This window comes from Pectinophora gossypiella, chromosome 16 (genome assembly GCF_024362695.1).
Source record: "Pectinophora gossypiella chromosome 16, ilPecGoss1.1, whole genome shotgun sequence".
In the NCBI taxonomy this organism is placed as follows: Eukaryota; Metazoa; Arthropoda; class Insecta; order Lepidoptera; family Gelechiidae; genus Pectinophora; species Pectinophora gossypiella.
This window is the reverse complement of record NC_065419.1, coordinates 11,390,983-11,409,287: the sequence shown is the minus strand read 5'-3', so window position 1 is coordinate 11,409,287 and position 18,305 is coordinate 11,390,983. Positions and strand designations below refer to the sequence as shown.

General features: G+C 38.2%; 4 protein-coding genes across 6 annotated transcripts in view; 3 read left to right on the top strand and 1 right to left on the bottom strand.

Annotated features, from left to right (window-relative positions):
• The window catches only part of LOC126373798 (frizzled-4), a 46,177-nt gene extending 42,971 nt beyond the window's left edge, over window positions 1-3,206 (top strand). The window contains exon 3 of the mRNA XM_050020101.1: window positions 1,646-3,206. Within this exon, the coding sequence (XP_049876058.1) occupies window positions 1,646-2,289 (644 nt within the window). The 3' untranslated portion in view covers window positions 2,290-3,206. The remainder of the gene's footprint in view (window positions 1-1,645) is intronic.
• Window positions 3,207-3,878: 672 nt separating this feature from the next.
• On the top strand, window positions 3,879-8,104 carry LOC126373872 (transcription factor A, mitochondrial). Its single transcript, XM_050020223.1, has 5 exons — window positions 3,879-4,054; window positions 5,157-5,367; window positions 5,882-6,040; window positions 6,951-7,144; window positions 7,571-8,104. Exons 1-5 carry the CDS (start codon window positions 3,981-3,983, stop codon window positions 7,680-7,682), a joined length of 750 nt encoding a protein of 249 aa, XP_049876180.1. The 5' UTR covers window positions 3,879-3,980; the 3' UTR covers window positions 7,683-8,104.
• A 1,046-nt stretch (window positions 8,105-9,150) lies between these two features.
• LOC126373877 (uncharacterized) lies at window positions 9,151-10,678 on the bottom strand. The gene is made up of 2 exons (XM_050020230.1): window positions 10,553-10,678; window positions 9,151-10,478 (listed from the first exon to the last, which is right to left on the bottom strand). The coding sequence occupies exons 1-2, from the start codon at window positions 10,662-10,664 to the stop codon at window positions 9,907-9,909; spliced, it is 684 nt and encodes a 227-aa protein (XP_049876187.1). The 5' UTR covers window positions 10,665-10,678; the 3' UTR covers window positions 9,151-9,906.
• A 418-nt stretch (window positions 10,679-11,096) lies between these two features.
• Window positions 11,097-17,504, top strand: LOC126373828 (chromatin assembly factor 1 p55 subunit). Of its 3 annotated transcripts, none has more exons than XM_050020162.1 (10): window positions 11,097-11,328; window positions 11,477-11,657; window positions 11,854-11,969; window positions 12,265-12,469; window positions 12,975-13,049; window positions 14,187-14,369; window positions 14,774-14,891; window positions 15,502-15,641; window positions 16,986-17,163; window positions 17,369-17,504. In XM_050020162.1, exons 1-10 carry the CDS (start codon window positions 11,301-11,303, stop codon window positions 17,459-17,461), a joined length of 1,317 nt encoding a protein of 438 aa, XP_049876119.1. In that variant the 5' UTR covers window positions 11,097-11,300; the 3' UTR covers window positions 17,462-17,504. The 3 variants fall into 3 exon arrangements, with proteins under 3 accessions (XP_049876119.1, XP_049876120.1, XP_049876121.1); XM_050020163.1 differs by having other exon boundaries at window positions 11,100-11,328; window positions 11,480-11,657; XM_050020164.1 differs by having other exon boundaries at window positions 11,104-11,328; window positions 15,502-15,632.
• Window positions 17,505-18,305: the final 801 nt, after the last annotated feature.

Sequence of the window (18,305 nt, the reverse complement as noted above, 5' to 3'; positions counted from 1 at the left end):
CTGATATACTTAGTAGGGAAAACTTAATTATAAATAAGTAAGTGCTAAGAATAACTGTCCAGATAGGTACCTAAATCCTTACATTTCGGTGTCTTCCTGTCCAAGATACGAGTGCTTAAGTGGCTTAAGTTTTGCGGCAAAGAAAAAAGACCGCAGAGTTGTTTATAAAATAGAATGGACAACACGCTGTGCATACTAAGATCTGGATCTTAGTAATGTGTGTACACGAAGATAATGTGCGATAGATTTATAAGGCAGAAAAGTACAGAGAATGAGAAAGTTTGTTCAGATTCAAACGAAACATAAAAGTTTCCAGAGAAAACCAACCTCGATTCGAAAGACTATTTTATTGTTATTGTTGTCTTCGTAATAAATTGGCGTCTTATCTCACTTATAAGGATAATCTTTGGTTTTAAGTCTTCTATATTCAGTAAGTACAGTTATTATTATCAATATCTTTATTTATGTTCTTCGACAAGTCGGAATAAAAATATTTTGCTGCTTGCGAATGAAGTGCTGCATAAATCAATAAGACCGGGCGTCGCGTCGCCATAAATTGTGCTTCGACAAGTGGCGCGTCGCAACTCGCAACCAGTGAATTTACCCCATGCAAATATAATTTCGTGCCACAATGATGCTAATTCCTGTAAATACCATCTAATTTTATTTTAAGTTATATCTGTCATTTTCTTATCCGCCGAAAAGGAAAGGGACGGGTAATCGACAAGCATAAAATTAATGGAACACACGTCAATTTTAAGCACAAATCTAAACCAACCGTCTAAAAATTTTACATCCGTTAATAACCCGTCACAGTTAAGTAGACAGCACGTCAAACGGATTGCATACCAGCGAGGTACCTTTTGATTCGCCCGGGTTATTCATTCATTTACTCATTCTTCGTAAAATTAAGAGCTGTGAATCATCCGTCCCTTTCCTTTTCGACGGATATGAAAATGACGGATATAACTTAAAATAAAATTAGGCGGTGTCTGCAGGAATCGGGGCCAGTATGAATCTTATTTAATACTTAAGTACTTAAATACGAACGCCAATACCTACTCATAAAAACAATTTGATTGTTGTTTAAATTTAGTTCAAGGAAAGACATAAAAACATGACGCTGCTCCTGCTTTTAGCGGCGGTTTATAGGATGCATTTAGCGTGCGATCTTATTCCAACACTTATGTTGCCCGTTAAACTTAAAGAGCCAGTCGTCGTGTCGGTCATCGCCTTAGGTTTTATTTTTATCGCCATCTCAAGAAGTGCAGGCGAAGTGCCACACCGCCCGATTCTCAGGCATATTGCAGTTTCAATCATGCCTCGTGGTATTGTGTTTTTATTTTTTTCATTATTTTCATGTCCATTATGGCGGGCGAAAGAAATGCTCGACCATTATTCGAGCCGTTAAATACGACACCTTTCCTCCTCGCACGCTCGTATTTCAATTTTAAATCGGCCCTTTTAACCGGTGCCTTATTAATGCAAGCCTTTTTTCTCGCTGCATGTTTGTGTAGGTGTTCGCATTGAGAGCTCGGAAATCGGAATGTAATTCAGCTCGATAAAGAGGGCTCGACAGAAAGAATCCGTATCCGCCGAACTACTTACTTTGCAGTTCGTTTACCGATGGTCGTTTTTGTTGCAGGGACATGTTACGTGGGCAACCAGTCGAGCAAGTCACTGCTGGCGCTGGTGATCGTGCCAGAAGCGATCTGCCTGCTGTTAGGCTGTGTGTTCCTGTCGTCGGGGCTACGTGCCGTGTTGCGGCGGCCCACGCCTGCGCCCGCGCCTGCGCCGCTGCCGCTGCTGGCGCCACCGCCTCTCGCGCACACCGACCAGAGTCTGCTGCGGTTGGGCGCCTTCGCCGCTCTCTACGCGGTTCCCTCCGCGTGCATCCTCGCCACGTGGGTGTACGAATACGCGTGGAGAGACGCCTGGCTAGCAGCGCCCGTGCCCTCCTCGGAGCCTTCGACGCATCCTCAGCCAGCCTTCTGGGTGTTCCTGTTCAGGATCTTCGCGACGCAGATTCTGGGCGTGATGGTCGCAGTGTGGATCGCAACGCCGAGGCTGAAGGCTCTGTGGAGGAGGGTCGCGGGGCCGAGGAAGCCGGCGCTGGCCAAGTGTCCGGCGGGCCCCCCGCCCACGCCGCTCACGCTGCACTGCTACGCGGCCCACACGCACACTATGTCGCGACACTCACACAAGTACGCGACGTACAGGCCGCCGCAACAACACTCGTATAGAAAACCTCGACATTACCACTACTCCGCCGGGGAGACGATTATCTGACCGAGTTGTTTGTGGAATAATGACTGAAAAGACAATGTTCTACAGAGGAACCTCTTACCTCCGATGCATTTATTGTATAGTTGTGTGTAATTAAGTAGGTTAAGAGATATGCTTCGTAAGTGCCATTCAAATTGTTTTAAATATGAATTTTACTTATACTTACAGCAGATAAGAAAAGCGTAGGCACCTACTGATTGTATGAGACTTCAATCTTTAAAATAGTTACTTAATTGTCTCTTGAGTGCTACTGTATTGAATACGTAGTAGGTGTCTAAGTATTTCCAAGATAATTTATAATTTTAAATGATACGACTGAAAATTACGAATAAGTAACTTTACTTCATCTACTTACGCTTACGTATACAGAATATTGTGATGACGCCTTCATGTCAAGTAACTGCATATGAATAAATTAATTCTTACTTAATTGAAGTGTAAATAGGTGTATGTTTTTGACTTTGAAGTAATTTTGTAAAGTCTCGACATCGAAATTGAAAGTTTTACTATCTAAGAATTTGGCTTATAGATTTTTAACCGATTTCAAAAAAGAAGGACGTTATGTTAACTTCATTATCTTACTGTAAGTGATTATAGTGAGTATTTTACATGTCGTGTATACGTTTCTATATTAACTATCATAGGTAGTTGGTATTTAAATAAATATTAACTGTCGAGGATAATGGGCAAGTTGTATGGTAGCTGATAAAACTGACGTCTGACATCCTAACATCTACTAAGCACTAGCATTGCACTGAGTGACGTTTTTGTTGACCCTACTCTCAATTTGCCCAAGATCCTTTTACATAATAAAGAAATTGTAAATACTATTGTAAATATTAGCTGCTATTAAAGTTATGCAATAGCCTGTAAATTGTACACTAAGAAATAAAATAAAGTTCTAAAATAAAATCTTTTTATATGTACTTTTTACTACTTTCCTTTTTTCCATAACTACAGAAGAACACAAAAATTAAATATGTTTCACGTTGCTTTAATCCTACAGTATCGTAAAAGCATGCCTATACTTCTTATCTGCTAAAACTGCGAAAACAATAATGCAAAACTATTGGCCGTTCTTTGGTAATCGGAATAGATATAGACGGCAAACAAATAAAATCAGAAAAGTTTGTTGCTGACCTTATACAAAAATAATCTTATTCTACCATAGGGTAGGGTTTAGATTATAATGGCAACACATCAGTTTCAGACAAGCTCATTGGCTCAGATAACAAAACAAAGACCAAGTAGAAGTATTCAGATATAATACTTATTTTTTTGGGAATTTCATGGCGGCAGCTGTAAACTTTACTTCGAGTAAGAGAGTATTTAATATTCGTTTCGTCTCGCTCCTAAGGTGGCTCGACGATACTTGATACGAACATTCACTCGAGAATGTACAGCCGCCAAGTTAAACTAGGTATTCATATAAATACGCTTTTTTTTCTTGTTTTATTAGAACAATTTTATTTACTGTTTTATTTTAGGTTCGAAGCCAAAGTAGTATATTTTAGTTACCCTACCTAGGAGGAAAAAAGTTATACGATTGGCAACCCTGTCCAAAAAAAATATATATAAAAAACAAATCTGTCACATTAAAATTGTCGTTTTTGGGAATGCGTTATTTTTTTTGGCGTTTTCCATGAGTAACAAGAGAAAACTAAGAATTAATTTCTAAATTCTTAACCAAAACAATGTCTTCGATAACTCAGTTGTGTCGTTTGAGTAATTTAGTAATAGGGAGCTACAAAACTGTTCTACACGGAAGGTAAGTGTTGAGGTTAGGACGCTCAGTTTTTTAATTGTTTACTAAATGTATTTTCCACTATTTTGAATAATGAACGTGAATTATGTTCTAATGGACGATGAAATGTAAATGTACGTTTATAATAAACTATGTTTCTGTAATGATGGCGCGTGTAGGGGTTAACAAACTTGAGGAATCCACGTAAATAAGCCATCATTATATTTTACGCGTCGCCCGGCGTATTGCGACGAAAATAGACAATGCGCTCATAGTAACAAGGTCTCGCTATTTTTATGAAATGTTGCTAATATCTAACCATAATAATTTTCACTAAAAGCAAAAAAAAGATCTTCAAATGGTGTCATAGCAACTACAGAATTAGTTTTTTTTTATCTAATTTTTATCGAGGCTTGAGCCACTCTTGGTGGTTATGCCAGCCTCATAGTTTACAGCGTTTAATGATGATCAAATCATCACTTTACAAAAGAACACCATTACAGCACTACACCATGCTGTTCAGGGATTGTTATTCCTAAGAGACACCGTACAGTAATTATATTCAAGGCTTGCCGCTACAGATACTGGATCTGACAAGAGGCACCCAATCTCTCCTCCATGTAGGTTTTGGTGGAATAATTTCCTTCTAATATCTTTGTTCTGGTCACACTCTACCAAGAAACACAAACAGGATTAGTGTTATTCATCCTCATAATGTAATTTCCCTTGGCAACGGAGGACTCAATTGCTGTTTTGCAAGGTTTTATTTTATTTATCTTTGCCTAAAAGTTATGTGAAAGCACTGTTGTGTGAAAGGCTGGTATGGTCACCCCAGGTGCTAAAAACATCGGTAAAAATTTAGAAGTTTTAAAATAACAGCAATTTATTTTTATTTATCTAGGAATTTGTCCTTCAACATTTATCTAGTATTGTATTTTTTTATTCTTATTAAAATGTGATAAATGTAAAAAAGACTTAACATAATTTTGTGCTTATCTCTTCATACCTAATTAATTGCCAATACTTAGCAGACATTCTGGAATATAATACACCTATATCTATGGATAGAAGAACACTGTATGAAGATGACAAAACACCAATTTAAATTATTACTTGCCCTCCATAGATCAAACTGGCTTAGCCCGATCCAAGCATGCTCATACTCAAGGAAGTCTCCAGAGGAGAAGCTGGGCATAGAGAAGCCCAAAAGACCGTTGACTCCGTTCTTCAAGTTCATGCAACAAATGAGGCCAGCCCTGTTGGCTAAAACTCCAGGCATCACATCAAAAGAGGCCATTGCTTGGAGCTCGAAGCACTGGCAGCAGTTAGATGCTGAGGTAAACTATCTTATAAGGGCTTCTTATTTTTGAAAAAAAAGGAAAGAAAAATAGCGAGACAATTTTTTTTTAATAGAATTCCATTTTCCCTGCTTACCCTGGTGGGAAATAAGCGTGAGTTTATGTACCTATGTATGTTCTGTATTTTTGTATCTAAGTAGGTATATAAAAAATTTTAGAATAATAAAATTTTCTTTTTGAATGTTATCTGAGAAAACAAACATTAAGATATTAAGTATACCTAAATACTTCCCTAGTATTCCTTAAGTATTGTTGAACGAACACTGGAACTAAACCAGCAAGATTTATTCTGTTATTTTTAGAGAAGTATCTTGTGCACTAGAACTAGGGAAAAGTTTATGGTAGGTATGTATGTGTGTGTGTTATCAAGTGATTCTGCCCAGATATTAGGACAATATGTACTGCCATATTTACAGTGAATCCAGCTATTCCTGCCATAGAATAAATTAGAAAAAATTATAGCTAATTGAAAACAATGTAACATTTTTTACAGACAAAATCACAAATGGTGAAGGAATATGAGAAAGACCTGGAGGACTACAAGAAGATTAAGGCAATGTACGAGGCATCTCTCACAGACCAACAGAAGCAAGACATCAGGAGGGTTAAGGAAGAAATGGCTACTGCTAAAGAGAAGAGGAAACTTAAAGCTGTAAGTAAATAAGTAACCTAATGGCAAACCAGGGAGCTTAAAAACGCCACATTGAAGCAATTCATCTAAAAAGCAATACTGCAATAGGGTAATTTCCAACTAGTCAAATCATTTACTTTTTACTAAACATCAAAACACGATATAAAAAGCAACCTGTGATGACAGGTCTTTAAATGAGGCTTACTAGGAAGTCCCAATAACGAGGTTATATATTGATGTACTATTTAAAGCAAATAAACTATTTTGATATTTTGATTTTGATGTCATAGAAAAAGGTGACAAAACGTCGTACATATTACCTATTACATTTTTCTTTATTAAAATTCATAAATGAGTTAAATAGGAACAAGGAAACATTTTTTGTCACCTTTAGACATGTTCTTGTCTAGTAATCAGTCTTTCATAATTTATTTTTGACCTAGGAAACTATACAATTTCATATTTATGCATATAAAAGTAAGTGGGATGTCAAGAAATGTCGAATAGCAATATTGCTTTTTTATTTTAACCCCCCAGGAGAGACAGTTGGAAAGGTTGTTAGTAGGAGATAGAAGAGGCAAGCTAAAGTTATGAGTATCCTCACCCTATAAAGAAAGATTATAGTTACTATATCCAGTAGTGGGAATTACATTATATTCAAATTCAGAATACTGGACTATGATGAAATATAGTACTGAGTATGTGTGTCGCCAACTCGCAACACGACTTTAACAGACACCTTACTGTAATACCTACATGTGGATACATCCTATGTGCAGTTAATTTTGTTATCCATCTTATTGCTACCTGGTGGCAAAGGCTAGGCATCATTGTGCTCTACATTCTTGCAGAAAAAGTGCCGCACTAAATACCGTAGAACACACTAATAGCAATAATAAATGAAATAACTTGTCTCAAATCTGTTTTCTAGGAATACAAAGAGTTAGGTCGACCAAAAAAGCCGATGTCTTCATACTTCCTGTACATGCAGACAAGAAAAGACTCATTCCAAGGGAAACAGCTGAAAGAATTCCAGGCCAAGGTGAAACAAGACTGGACCAAGCTGCCGGAGAGTGAACGAGTCAAGTTCGAGAAACAAGCACAGGATTTGATGACTAAATATAAGTAAGGCGTTTTTTTTATTGGTTTACTCATTACCACAGACACAGATATTATAACCTTAGATATACACAGACATATAAATTGACATGATGTACTTAGCATGACATGCATACAATCTTTACTGGAATGGATTATGGAAACAATGCCCAGTTTTCATCTTAGAAATTAGCTAGAAAAATCCATGTAGAAACAAACTACTTTTACGTCCATTTTGCTTTCACTCAAAAACTTGCATAGCTTTATTGAAGAAACTACTCTGGAATTTTGTTTATCTGAAGTCACATGTTTCATCATTTAGGTGGAAAAGACTAGTTGTGGTAGGAACAGAATTCACACTTCTATACAAATTAACGAGAAATTCGTCGCGAGTGCGATATACTGCGAGTATTCCAATATCTAGTTGATTAAAATAGCTTTATCTACTTACAGAAAAGACATCGAGGCGTGGGAGTTGAAAATGATATCAATTGGCCGTGCTGATTTGGTCAGAACGAAACCCATTCGACTGAGCAAAACAAAGACAGTGAAGAAGGCCCAATAGGAACTCGGGTGCTCTGACGTCACCATCGACTCCTCAACCACCATTGACTTCCCTAGTGATAAGGATAACCAAGATGTACAAAGTATTAGTAAGACATACTCTACTAGTTCAGAGAAGCCACAAACAAATGAAGTTGTTCCCCCAAGGAAGGAAGAGTCAGGACGTCAGAGCACGGGTGAAAAGAAATCTGAGGCACCTCAGATGCGTCCAAAACCTAGTGACGGGAAAGAAAGTAAGACAATCATGAGTAGCATTAAAAACTTCTTCAAATTTTAGTTGTTCGTTTCTATCAGTTGTGGCCATCATCAATCATGTCTATTGTTTTGTTATAAATGAGTTGTATGCATTTTGAATGTATTATTTGTAAGTTAAGATTTTTAGATGCTTCTCTCAAAACAGTAGTAAACTATTACTAAGTACTTTTTTGTTTATTTTATTCAACCTTTATTTTTTGTTCACTTTTAGTTATAAGTTTGTAATTTCATTTATCATCTTGCTGTACCATAGAGCAACATGGACCTCCGCGGACCGGAGAGCTGTACATATATAATAAATAATATGCGTGTACTTGTAGTATTGTCTGTAGTTCAAACCGCAAACCACGGTGCGTAATCTGAGTGTAGATAGTATTCCGAGTCAATATTCTCAAGAGTATTCCCAATAGGGCGCTGATAGCATTACTTGTTGCGTCTATGTAGATGGTATGTTCCGTGCCGCGGATGCTGGAAGTATAGTGCATCATAACAGTTTTCTTTGCCGTCGCCAATCATCAGATCAGTCAATATGTTATTACAAATTCTTACTATTCAGAGTTGCCAACTTAACACAGACTTGTTTTTTTTTCTATGTTAATGTAGAATGACAACTGCTCTACACAGACATGTAAAAGTATTAGATGTCTGTGGACAACTGCCAGAACAGGGGGTAAAAACAAGGCTAAAAAGCTAAAAAAGGCCCATCCCATTTGACATTCGTTTGCAAAATTGCGCACAATTAGGTACTTTTATATGCACAAATGTCAAACTGAAATATTGCTTTTTTAGATGAATTGCTTTGATATGGCCTGTAGGGGGTTAAAAATGACCCTCCAGTACATTTTCCCGATATATCTCTTTCACAATAAGGCGTAGAGGTACTCTATTTTTGGTCTTAGTCAAGCAGCTGTGTATACCTGGCCTAACACATGGATCATGAAGCTGTACCATAGTTTAGGCTGTTGTCTATATATTAAAAACATAAATATTTTACTTCAATTTCAGTTGGATTCCCAGTGAAGAGAGAACTTCTGTCAAACCAGGTCAAAGGGACGATTTTTGTTTGCTTCTTTAGGACTATGATCTACTATAGGAACTTGTTACACAGTAAAAAGTAATGCTCTGGTGTTTTATTAAAAAAATGTTGATGAAAATTGTTTTTCATTTGGGTACTGCCTCTGAAATTTAGGGGTAGGTGAAATAAAATAAAGAAGAACAATATGGTCACTTATATTTTCAACTCTTTAAAAATATACTTCACTTGATACAAAGAATGTGTTGAGAGTATTAATTGCAAGACGGCCTGAGCCATAATCAATTCTATCAATATGAAAATAGTTAATAGGTAATTTACATTTAATATGGTCATTTTGATTAGCCAAATAAAACAGGACAGTATTTATTTATATTCAGAAGAAAATAAATTATGTATAGAAGACTAGAAAGTCAATGAAATCCTGTTTTATTTTACTAATATTACTTAATTGCTTCTATTTCATAGTACAGAAAGTGAAAATTGGAATTATAAAATGTAATTTGGTATAAATTTGATATACTTTCTCCTCAACAACCCACTATTATTCATGTATTAGTTACCAACATTGAAAATAAATACATTTAAATGCAGAAAATAAAGGAGCTTTTGTGACTTTTAAAACAAAAAATAATATTTTTTATTACCAATTCAAAGAAAATACAAATAAGGCATAGATGACAGTAGCATTGAGCAAAAATAATTTCTCTAATAAATTAACTAAAGTTTCCCATTAATAATTTATGTACAAATATGACCCTATTTAAAACTAAAATGGCATTATGTGACTAAAACGCACACATGTCATGTCTCACTTATGGAAGGCACAAGCAATCAAACTATGGAACTTTCTATCGTATTGCTAGATGGCTAGTGTTAACTGTTCAGTCAATGCAATGCCCTTAAATCTGTATAAAAAGTAAAAATGTAGCTGTTACTAGGTAATTACATTATTCCTCAACATGATACCTAGCGATTGTATGCAAATTGTAGTGAATAAATACACACAGACATCTTGGGAAATCACACCAACCCATTGAGAGATATTCATGAATTTCTGTACTTTGCTCGCAGAGAAGCCATTCATAAGAAGAAAGGCATTGGCAATGTTAGATTTACTTTCTGTTGGAAACCATATAAGTTTTGTTACTGTATACATTATGAGAGGGAGGAAAAAGTAGGCAGTCTCAAATGCATACAAACTGTACAGTAACTGTATTATCAGGGCCAATATCACTACATCGTACTTATAGGCTACGATTTTCTCCGATAACGACTTTGTTTGAGCTGGTTCAGAGGCCGGAGTCAGGAAAGCTGCCAAGTCATTTACTATCTCAGTGTCACCTGCCGTATCAGACTGTTGATGGGGTAACAAAGTAAACAATTCTTCTGATTCAGCCTCTGGAACGACCACGCCATTGTTCACAGGCGGTAAATAGAAACTGTTACTGCTTGAAGCGGCTAGATTTTCGTAACTCTGTTCGGTAAACGAAAAAGTTTTCGGTGTTTCTGAAAAACATTATTACTTTAGTTATGAAACATTTAGGGTTCAATAGTTATTTAATAATAATATATGAAGCTACCTTTGGGACAGTCGTCGTTAGCTTTTCCAGATATAAAATTAAGCCTGTTATGAGAGTTTTCCAGTATTCTTCTTCTGCGAGCTTCACGACGTGCTGCTGCAGCATCAGCCATGTTTGACAATTTGACAGATGGGAAACAATATTGCCATATATAAAGAATATGTCAGTCTCACGAAAGTGTTTTTATCCAGTAAACCGATTCCCAGATCCGGAAACTTGATTTAGAAGTAGAACGCTTTCATTCGTGCAGCGAGCCATACTACATAATATTAAAAGTTTGAACTTATTGATAATGGAAACCATGTTATATTATATCATAATCATATTATTATATCAGCTAAAATAATAATCGGTCGGTTGAACGGACGATTGGAAAAAAAAAAACATGTAAGTGACAAAAATGGCAACATTAAAAATTAAAAACGTGCTGAATTCCGGGTATCAAATCAAGCACTAATTATTATTTTTAAATATTATGTAACAAAATACTGCATATAAGTGATACATGTAGGTAGAAGTAAAATTTAATATTTCTATGCATAATTACTTAAGAATTTTAAGCAGTTTAATAACAATACAGTTTCTGAGTTTATACAATAACCGGAAGTTTGTGTGCTGTCGGGAGAGTGCTCCGCCGACGAACCGAACCGAACACAACGCCAAGGGAGTTGTTTGGCGCCTTTACGAGGCCGGTAAAATTTCATTGTAATTTCGCTATTTTCTCCGGCGAAACTCAAATAACGTAAAAATGGGAGACAAAGGCGATGGTGGCGGAGGTAAATATTTTGGCGATAGTCTTTCACACTGTATCTTAGAATATTGTAGCATCACTGCTTCTAATTCCTTGACAGCTTGGTTGCAATTTTTTGGTTATCTGAGTAAGTTGTTGCGAGTATCGGTGGTATTATAATGAGTTTGTTGTAGTAGAAACCTTCGACGACGCGGTGGAAGAGAGAGTAATTAACGAGGAGTACAAAATATGGAAGAAGAATACTCCATTCCTCTACGACCTGGTGATGACACACGCTCTGGAGTGGCCATCGCTGACTGCTCAGTGGCTTCCAGACGTCACAAGGCCCGAGGGGAAGGACTATTCTGTGCACAGGTACGAAATTAACACATGATACACAACAAAGCGCGTTGTAACTTATAAGTTTTATTTCTTTTGTTATAATGATAATGACATTGTTTTCTCGTGTAAATATTGTACTAAGCCGAAATAGAGATTTTAGTTCACAAAGGAAGTACCGTTACAGCATGTATAAGTGAAAGGTATGTTTAATTCATGACTTGTTGTGTAGGTTGATCCTGGGCACACACACATCTGATGAACAGAACCACCTGCTGATTGCCAGCGTCCAGCTTCCGAATGAAGACGCTCAGTTTGATGCCAGCCACTATGACAATGATAAGGGTGGTATGTACAACCTCATCTTCTCAACACTAACATTCAAGGAGAGTTTATCCCTTACCCAAATGTCATGCTATTATGAATGAAAGGTCAAAGACCCATGGTCAGTATCCTTGAAAGTGTTCAGGTGTATCTTTGAAGGATTTCTTCTAAAGTCAATGTTAATAAGCTATAACAAAAACCTTTATTTAGATATTTCATTTAGTAGACACCTAAGGTAGTTCTTGTGCTGTAAGGTATTATTTGTTCCTTTATAATAAATACTTTTAAATAAGCTATAAAAAATACTTTCAAATTCCAGAATTTGGTGGCTTCGGGTCAGTGTCCGGCAAGATAGATATAGAGATCAAGATCAACCATGAGGGAGAAGTGAACCGAGCCCGCTACATGCCACAGAACCCCTGCGTCATTGCCACCAAGACTCCATCATCAGATGTGCTGGTGTTTGACTACACCAAGCACCCATCCAAGCCTGAGCCTTCAGGAGAATGCCACCCAGATCTTAGGTGAGGAGATTAACTTTAATACATGTATGTAGGTACTTTTCCTCTTATTAGAAATGGTTGGTTTTTGTATTATTTACTTTTTTTTTTTTTTTTTCATTTTTGTGCCCAAACATGCGATCGGTCGATTGACCATAAGCAGTTTTGATGGTTTGGTTTTATTAACATGCAGGACAGGCCCCCTCATTAGAAGGCTGCCTTCATTAAGGTGCTACTGTATGTTATCCCATATGTGCGTCCTTTTTAGGCGTCTCATATAGTGGTTGTCACTTAAACTCCGGGCCAGTTTGTTTTGGTGATGAGTAATTCGATCTCTGTATAGCCTTGTAGAGGTGGCAATTTCTTACTTTTACTTTACGTATTATTTACTTAAGGTTATAAGAGAGTAGAAGATACAACAAATATTGTGTACCCTTAATTGAAATCTAGTGTGAACTGGTTTATAAATCATAGGATGATATAGACACAATTCATGTAAATAACCAAACTATGTTTATTTTTTACACAGATTACGAGGACACCAGAAGGAGGGTTATGGCTTGTCATGGAACCCCAACCTCAATGGATATCTACTATCAGCCAGGTAAGCAATTATATATATTTTATTTTCATTGAAATTGCTTGTTTTCAGTTTTTTCATTTTCAAACAAATGCTTGGACTGTAGATACAAACTTAAGATAGATATAAACATACAAACAAGTACTGACATAAGACCAGCTGAAGTGGAAGGCTCTAGAGGTCTATTTGAAATGCATGTATCCTATTATTATTTATTATTGAGCACAAAGGACACATAAAAGAAATAAAACAGAAGTCCAACAACTGATTATTCCTTGAGTACCCATTTTTTCGAAGCAACAGTTAAATCTGAGGGCACGAGAGTGCCCCCGCCGAGACGGGTAAAGGGAAGCGCACGGGCAGGACACTACCTACTTTTCTCAAAATGTTTTGTCGATTTTTTAAACGTCATTTCATTTCGTCATAAAATGTATATTTTAGACCAACTTTGAGATACATAAACATTTACTTACACAGACAAACAACATTTAGTTACTTTTGCCTAGAAAAAAACAGAATATAAACGCACATGGGTGTGAAATAAGGTCAGGATTCAGCAATTATTTGCCCAGGGAGTGATATTGATTTTCAACTTTCTCCTATTATTAGTTTTTTATATATTATCCTCGGAGCATTCAAATTCAAAAGCCAAAGTCATGTGCTGTAAGATGATTATGTTCTGTGATACACTCAATAAATGATCTGTGTAACAAATGTCACGTTTATTAGCAGCCCACTCTCATATTAAATGTAGGTCTATAATAAATGTAATGAAATGGTGATGTGATGTGTATGCATGTGTAATCATAATCTTTATTGTGACACAGGTAAATACAAATAGTAACAGGGGGGTTAAAATAGCCACATCGAAGCAATTCATCTAAGAAAGCAATATTGCTATTTGACATTTGTTTGCATTGCGTACTTACTTTTATATGCGCAAATATCAAATTGCAATATTGCTTTCTTAGATGAATTGCTTGGATGTGGCCATTTTAACCCCCCAGATGTTAGATTAAGCAGTAGGCCAATACTCTGTGTTCTGCCTTTAGGCATACTATACACTTTATTGACTATATTTTATTTTATGGGTGTGTATATCTAACAACATTTGTGTATTGGTGAATACATGAAACAAATAAATGATAATTTGTCTCCCAGTGACGACCACACAATTTGTCTGTGGGATATCAACGCAACACCGAAGGAGGGCCGCGTGATTGAGGCCAAGTCAGTGTTCACTGGCCACACCGCCGTGGTGGAGGATGTGGCCTGGCATCTACTGCACGAGTCGCTCTTCGGGTCCGTTGCCGACGACCAGAAGCTTATGATTTGGGATACCAGGTCAGGAAACTTTTTTTTTAATAAGGCAGCCCAACTCTCTAGGAAAGAAACATTATCATGGTTTAAAAGACACCTGATCCTGCGATAGCCCAAAAGAGGATTGGCATCATGGTTTTCAGACTGCTTGCAAGTGGATGCAAAGTAAAACATTGGGACTTGAAATGGTGGCAATGAATGATTGAATCAATGTTTCAAATTTATTCTAAGTTCAGGAGAAACATCTGTTTGATAAAAGTCATGTGTACATTCACTTTGACTTACGCAAGTATTAATATGTCCACGATAGGCCACTTTAGCACTGTCCATCCCAGCAGGGCGTGAGGTTCTTTTTGTTCACCAATAGTTATTTTCAGAATATCAATGTCTGCATGACTTCTCAAATGAGTATTATGATGTTTGACCAGGTGTAACAATACTTCAAAGCCGTCGCACACAGTAGACGCTCACACCGCTGAAGTGAACTGCCTCAGCTTCAACCCCTACTCCGAGTTTATCCTCGCCACCGGCAGTGCTGACAAAACTGTAAGTTCAATACAATACGGTAGTGTTCAACTAGTCAAATCAATTACTTTTTACGCAGTTACGTGTTCGCTGATAAGTAGGACTCCCCATTGCTGCGGCGATGGTTGAAGCTCCACCTCTATTAAGTTTTCATTTTCTCTGTTTTATACTAACCCTAGCTTTAAGTTTGCATTGTTACTAACATCTATGGACGTGTGTCTGAAAATAAATAATTTGAATTTACTAAACGAAACGCGAAATTACTATGAGTATGAAAAAGCAACAAGTGACGTCATAGAAAAACGTGACAAAATATCGCACTTATTTGCAACATTTTTCTTTATTAAAATTAATAAAAAAAAGTTAAATGGAAAAATGGAAACATGTTTTGTCACCTTTAGATTTATATTTAGTAATCAGAATTTCATAATTTATCTTTGATCTAGCAAACTAACCAATTGACTACCTACTTGACAGTTTTCGGATAAGTATTTTAAAAATTACAAACGCTTATTTTGTACGTCTTAGAATGTTTTATCTCGCGATGTATGTACCTCTGATAACCCCGAGATATAATCGCGAGCTTATGTTATGTAATTTAGATTAAAACTTTATTGTTGTTTGTCACCAGGTGGCCCTATGGGACCTGCGCAACCTAAAGCTGAAGCTACACTCGTTCGAGTCGCACAAGGACGAGATCTTCCAGGTGCAATGGTCGCCGCACAACGAGACCATCCTCGCGAGCAGCGGCACTGACAGGAGGTATGGACTGTACTGGACTTTATACCTTATACCTTTAATTAAAATAACATTTAGATTTTTACTATAAGTGATACAAGTGATGGAGTCCTTAACAACATTGGAGTACTATTTTTGAATCGTTCCTTTTCGCTTCGCGTGCGTAAGTATATACCCATTTCACGTAGCACATCAGAACTTGTCATTTGCAAGATGAGACAGGTATACATTCGCAGAGTTGGGGACGAACGATTCAAAAATACCAGGACTGTACGGAGAACGCGTGACTTACATCGTATTGTCCCTGGTTCGAATCCCGGCTCGAGCTAAACCACTGAATATGACTTTATGAGTTTCAATTCATGTTTGGAACATAGATAGTTGATATCACGTGGTTTCTGTGGTTTGTGCTCGAACAATGACAATAGGTTCGCCTCTTATTAAGTGGGACTTAAACATAGCTGGCGGTGGGTGTATAGACTATACACCTGCCTACCACTACGGGGATCCAGGCGTGATGCCATGTTATGTACTACAAGTGTGAGTCAACTTGATACGTCTCAGGAATGCAACCCTTTTTCCGCTTGTCGGCGCGCAGCGTTCGTTTATGCACTTTGTACACTTCATTTCTGTTACGAGGTTCATTTCAAGGTGTCAAGTCGCCTTATATGAGTTATATCTATGCTTGCTGAGTTATCTTCTCCGACGCCATAGAATCTCAATTAACATTCTAACTAGACATCAAAACAGTGCTTGAACAGAATCGATTCTACAATTATAATTTTCGAACAGTTATTAGACGTTCAGTCTTCAAGATGTTTTGTTCATCATCAATTCATTTATTATTTTGGCGAAATGACCCAAAGTCTTACGATACCAAAAAATACATCTTACTATTATTTGAACACTTTTGCTTAGCAGTGGCATAATATTGATTGGTAAAGTAAGTAATAATTCCAAATGTGTTCACGTTTTTAAGAACGTCTAGTGTCGAGGTTTTTCTTGCAGCTACTTTTCCTCGACTGTACAGTTTGTGAGAAGTTTTAGGCGGCCGAGATGTTCGTTATGTAAAAAACTACGATTTAAAGTGTAACTACCAACCAACCCACCCCCTAACCCAACCAACTGAAACCAACTACCAACGATCAACTGAATCCCGAGGCGAATCTCGATGGGAACATAGCACAAAAATCACTTTGTGAGCCCTGATGGTGCCGGTTACTACTTACATAAACGTTACATAAGTTATGTCAGGGGCCTTTGGCGGCTCAACAGTAATCTTAAGTAGATGAGGTTGGTACTCCACCTCATAACCCACATGATAGAAGAGAACGGAAATGAAGAAAGATATTTTTTAATTTAAATTTTGTTGGGTAGGCTGCACGTGTGGGACCTATCAAAGATCGGCGAGGAGCAGACGGCGGAGGACGCGGAAGACGGCCCGCCCGAGCTGTTGTTCATCCACGGCGGACACACCGCCAAGATATCAGACTTCTCCTGGAACCCCAACGAGCCCTGGGTCATCTGCTCGGTCTCCGAGGACAACATAATGCAGGTAATGTGCTATATTCGCATCTTTAGTATTACAACATTATCAGGTCAGCCTTTGAAAACTCGGTGAGGTGAGGATACTTATTTCATCTTGCGACAGATGTACCTCTGACTACGCCAATTGGGATATAGTAGTGAGCTCATGAACTTATGGTCAGGCTTTAAAGATTATTTCCCATGTAATATAAAGTTATCAATATCGTTACCAGGTATGGCAAATGGCGGAGAACATCTACAACGACGAGGAGCCGGAGACGCCCGCGTCGGAGCTGGAGTCGGGCGTGAACGTGAACCACGGCTAGCTGGCGCCGCGCGCGGCCGCGCCGCCCCCCGCGGCCACCGCCGCCCCAACGGCCCCCGCCGCCCCCGCGGCCCCCACGGCCCCCGCCCCACCCGCGGCGCCCCGCCCGCGGCCCGTCAGCGCCGCCGCCGACAGCAACACCGCCGACGACTTCTCCGCAGACATGGACATGTAAACACGCGCCACCACACCCCCAGTGTCATCCCCGACGACCGCGACAACGATCTTTTGGCTCGTAACCTTAAGCGGTTATTATACTACCCAATCCATCCAGCCCGATGCCTCAAGGTCATGGGCTCGCGCATCACGAAAATCGACGCTATTAGACTCGTTCGAGATCGTGGTTACCATAATTACGCCCACCAATTTGCTATTAGACTACACGATTCCGATCGCCGAGCCCATGAGCTTGACGCATTGGACGGAACGGATTGGCTAGTCTAACAACCGCTATACCGGCATTGACAGTTTCAATAAATGTAGTATGTATGCAAATGGCGCACACCAGCGCCCTTCTGTCGATGTCATCCATATGCCACAAGATCCTTGTCGATATTTGCACCCCGTGTTAATTGAGAGAACGTCCGACAGTGTGTTTCAAAAACTTATTTATATACTCGAAACTTTTCCCCGTGAAATAGAAGCCGTTGGAGTTGATCGCGTGAACTGCGATGATTCCAGCAATGGGAACGTTCGTAGTTAGCTGTAAGTGGATGTTGATTTGATGTTCCAATGACATATTGTGTCTGCGCGACAGATGCCTAAAGTACGTCGCAATTTTACGTCGTAACGTATGTTCATTTTCGTGGCATAATGTAAGTCTAGGCCGTTGTCGATCTGTTTTT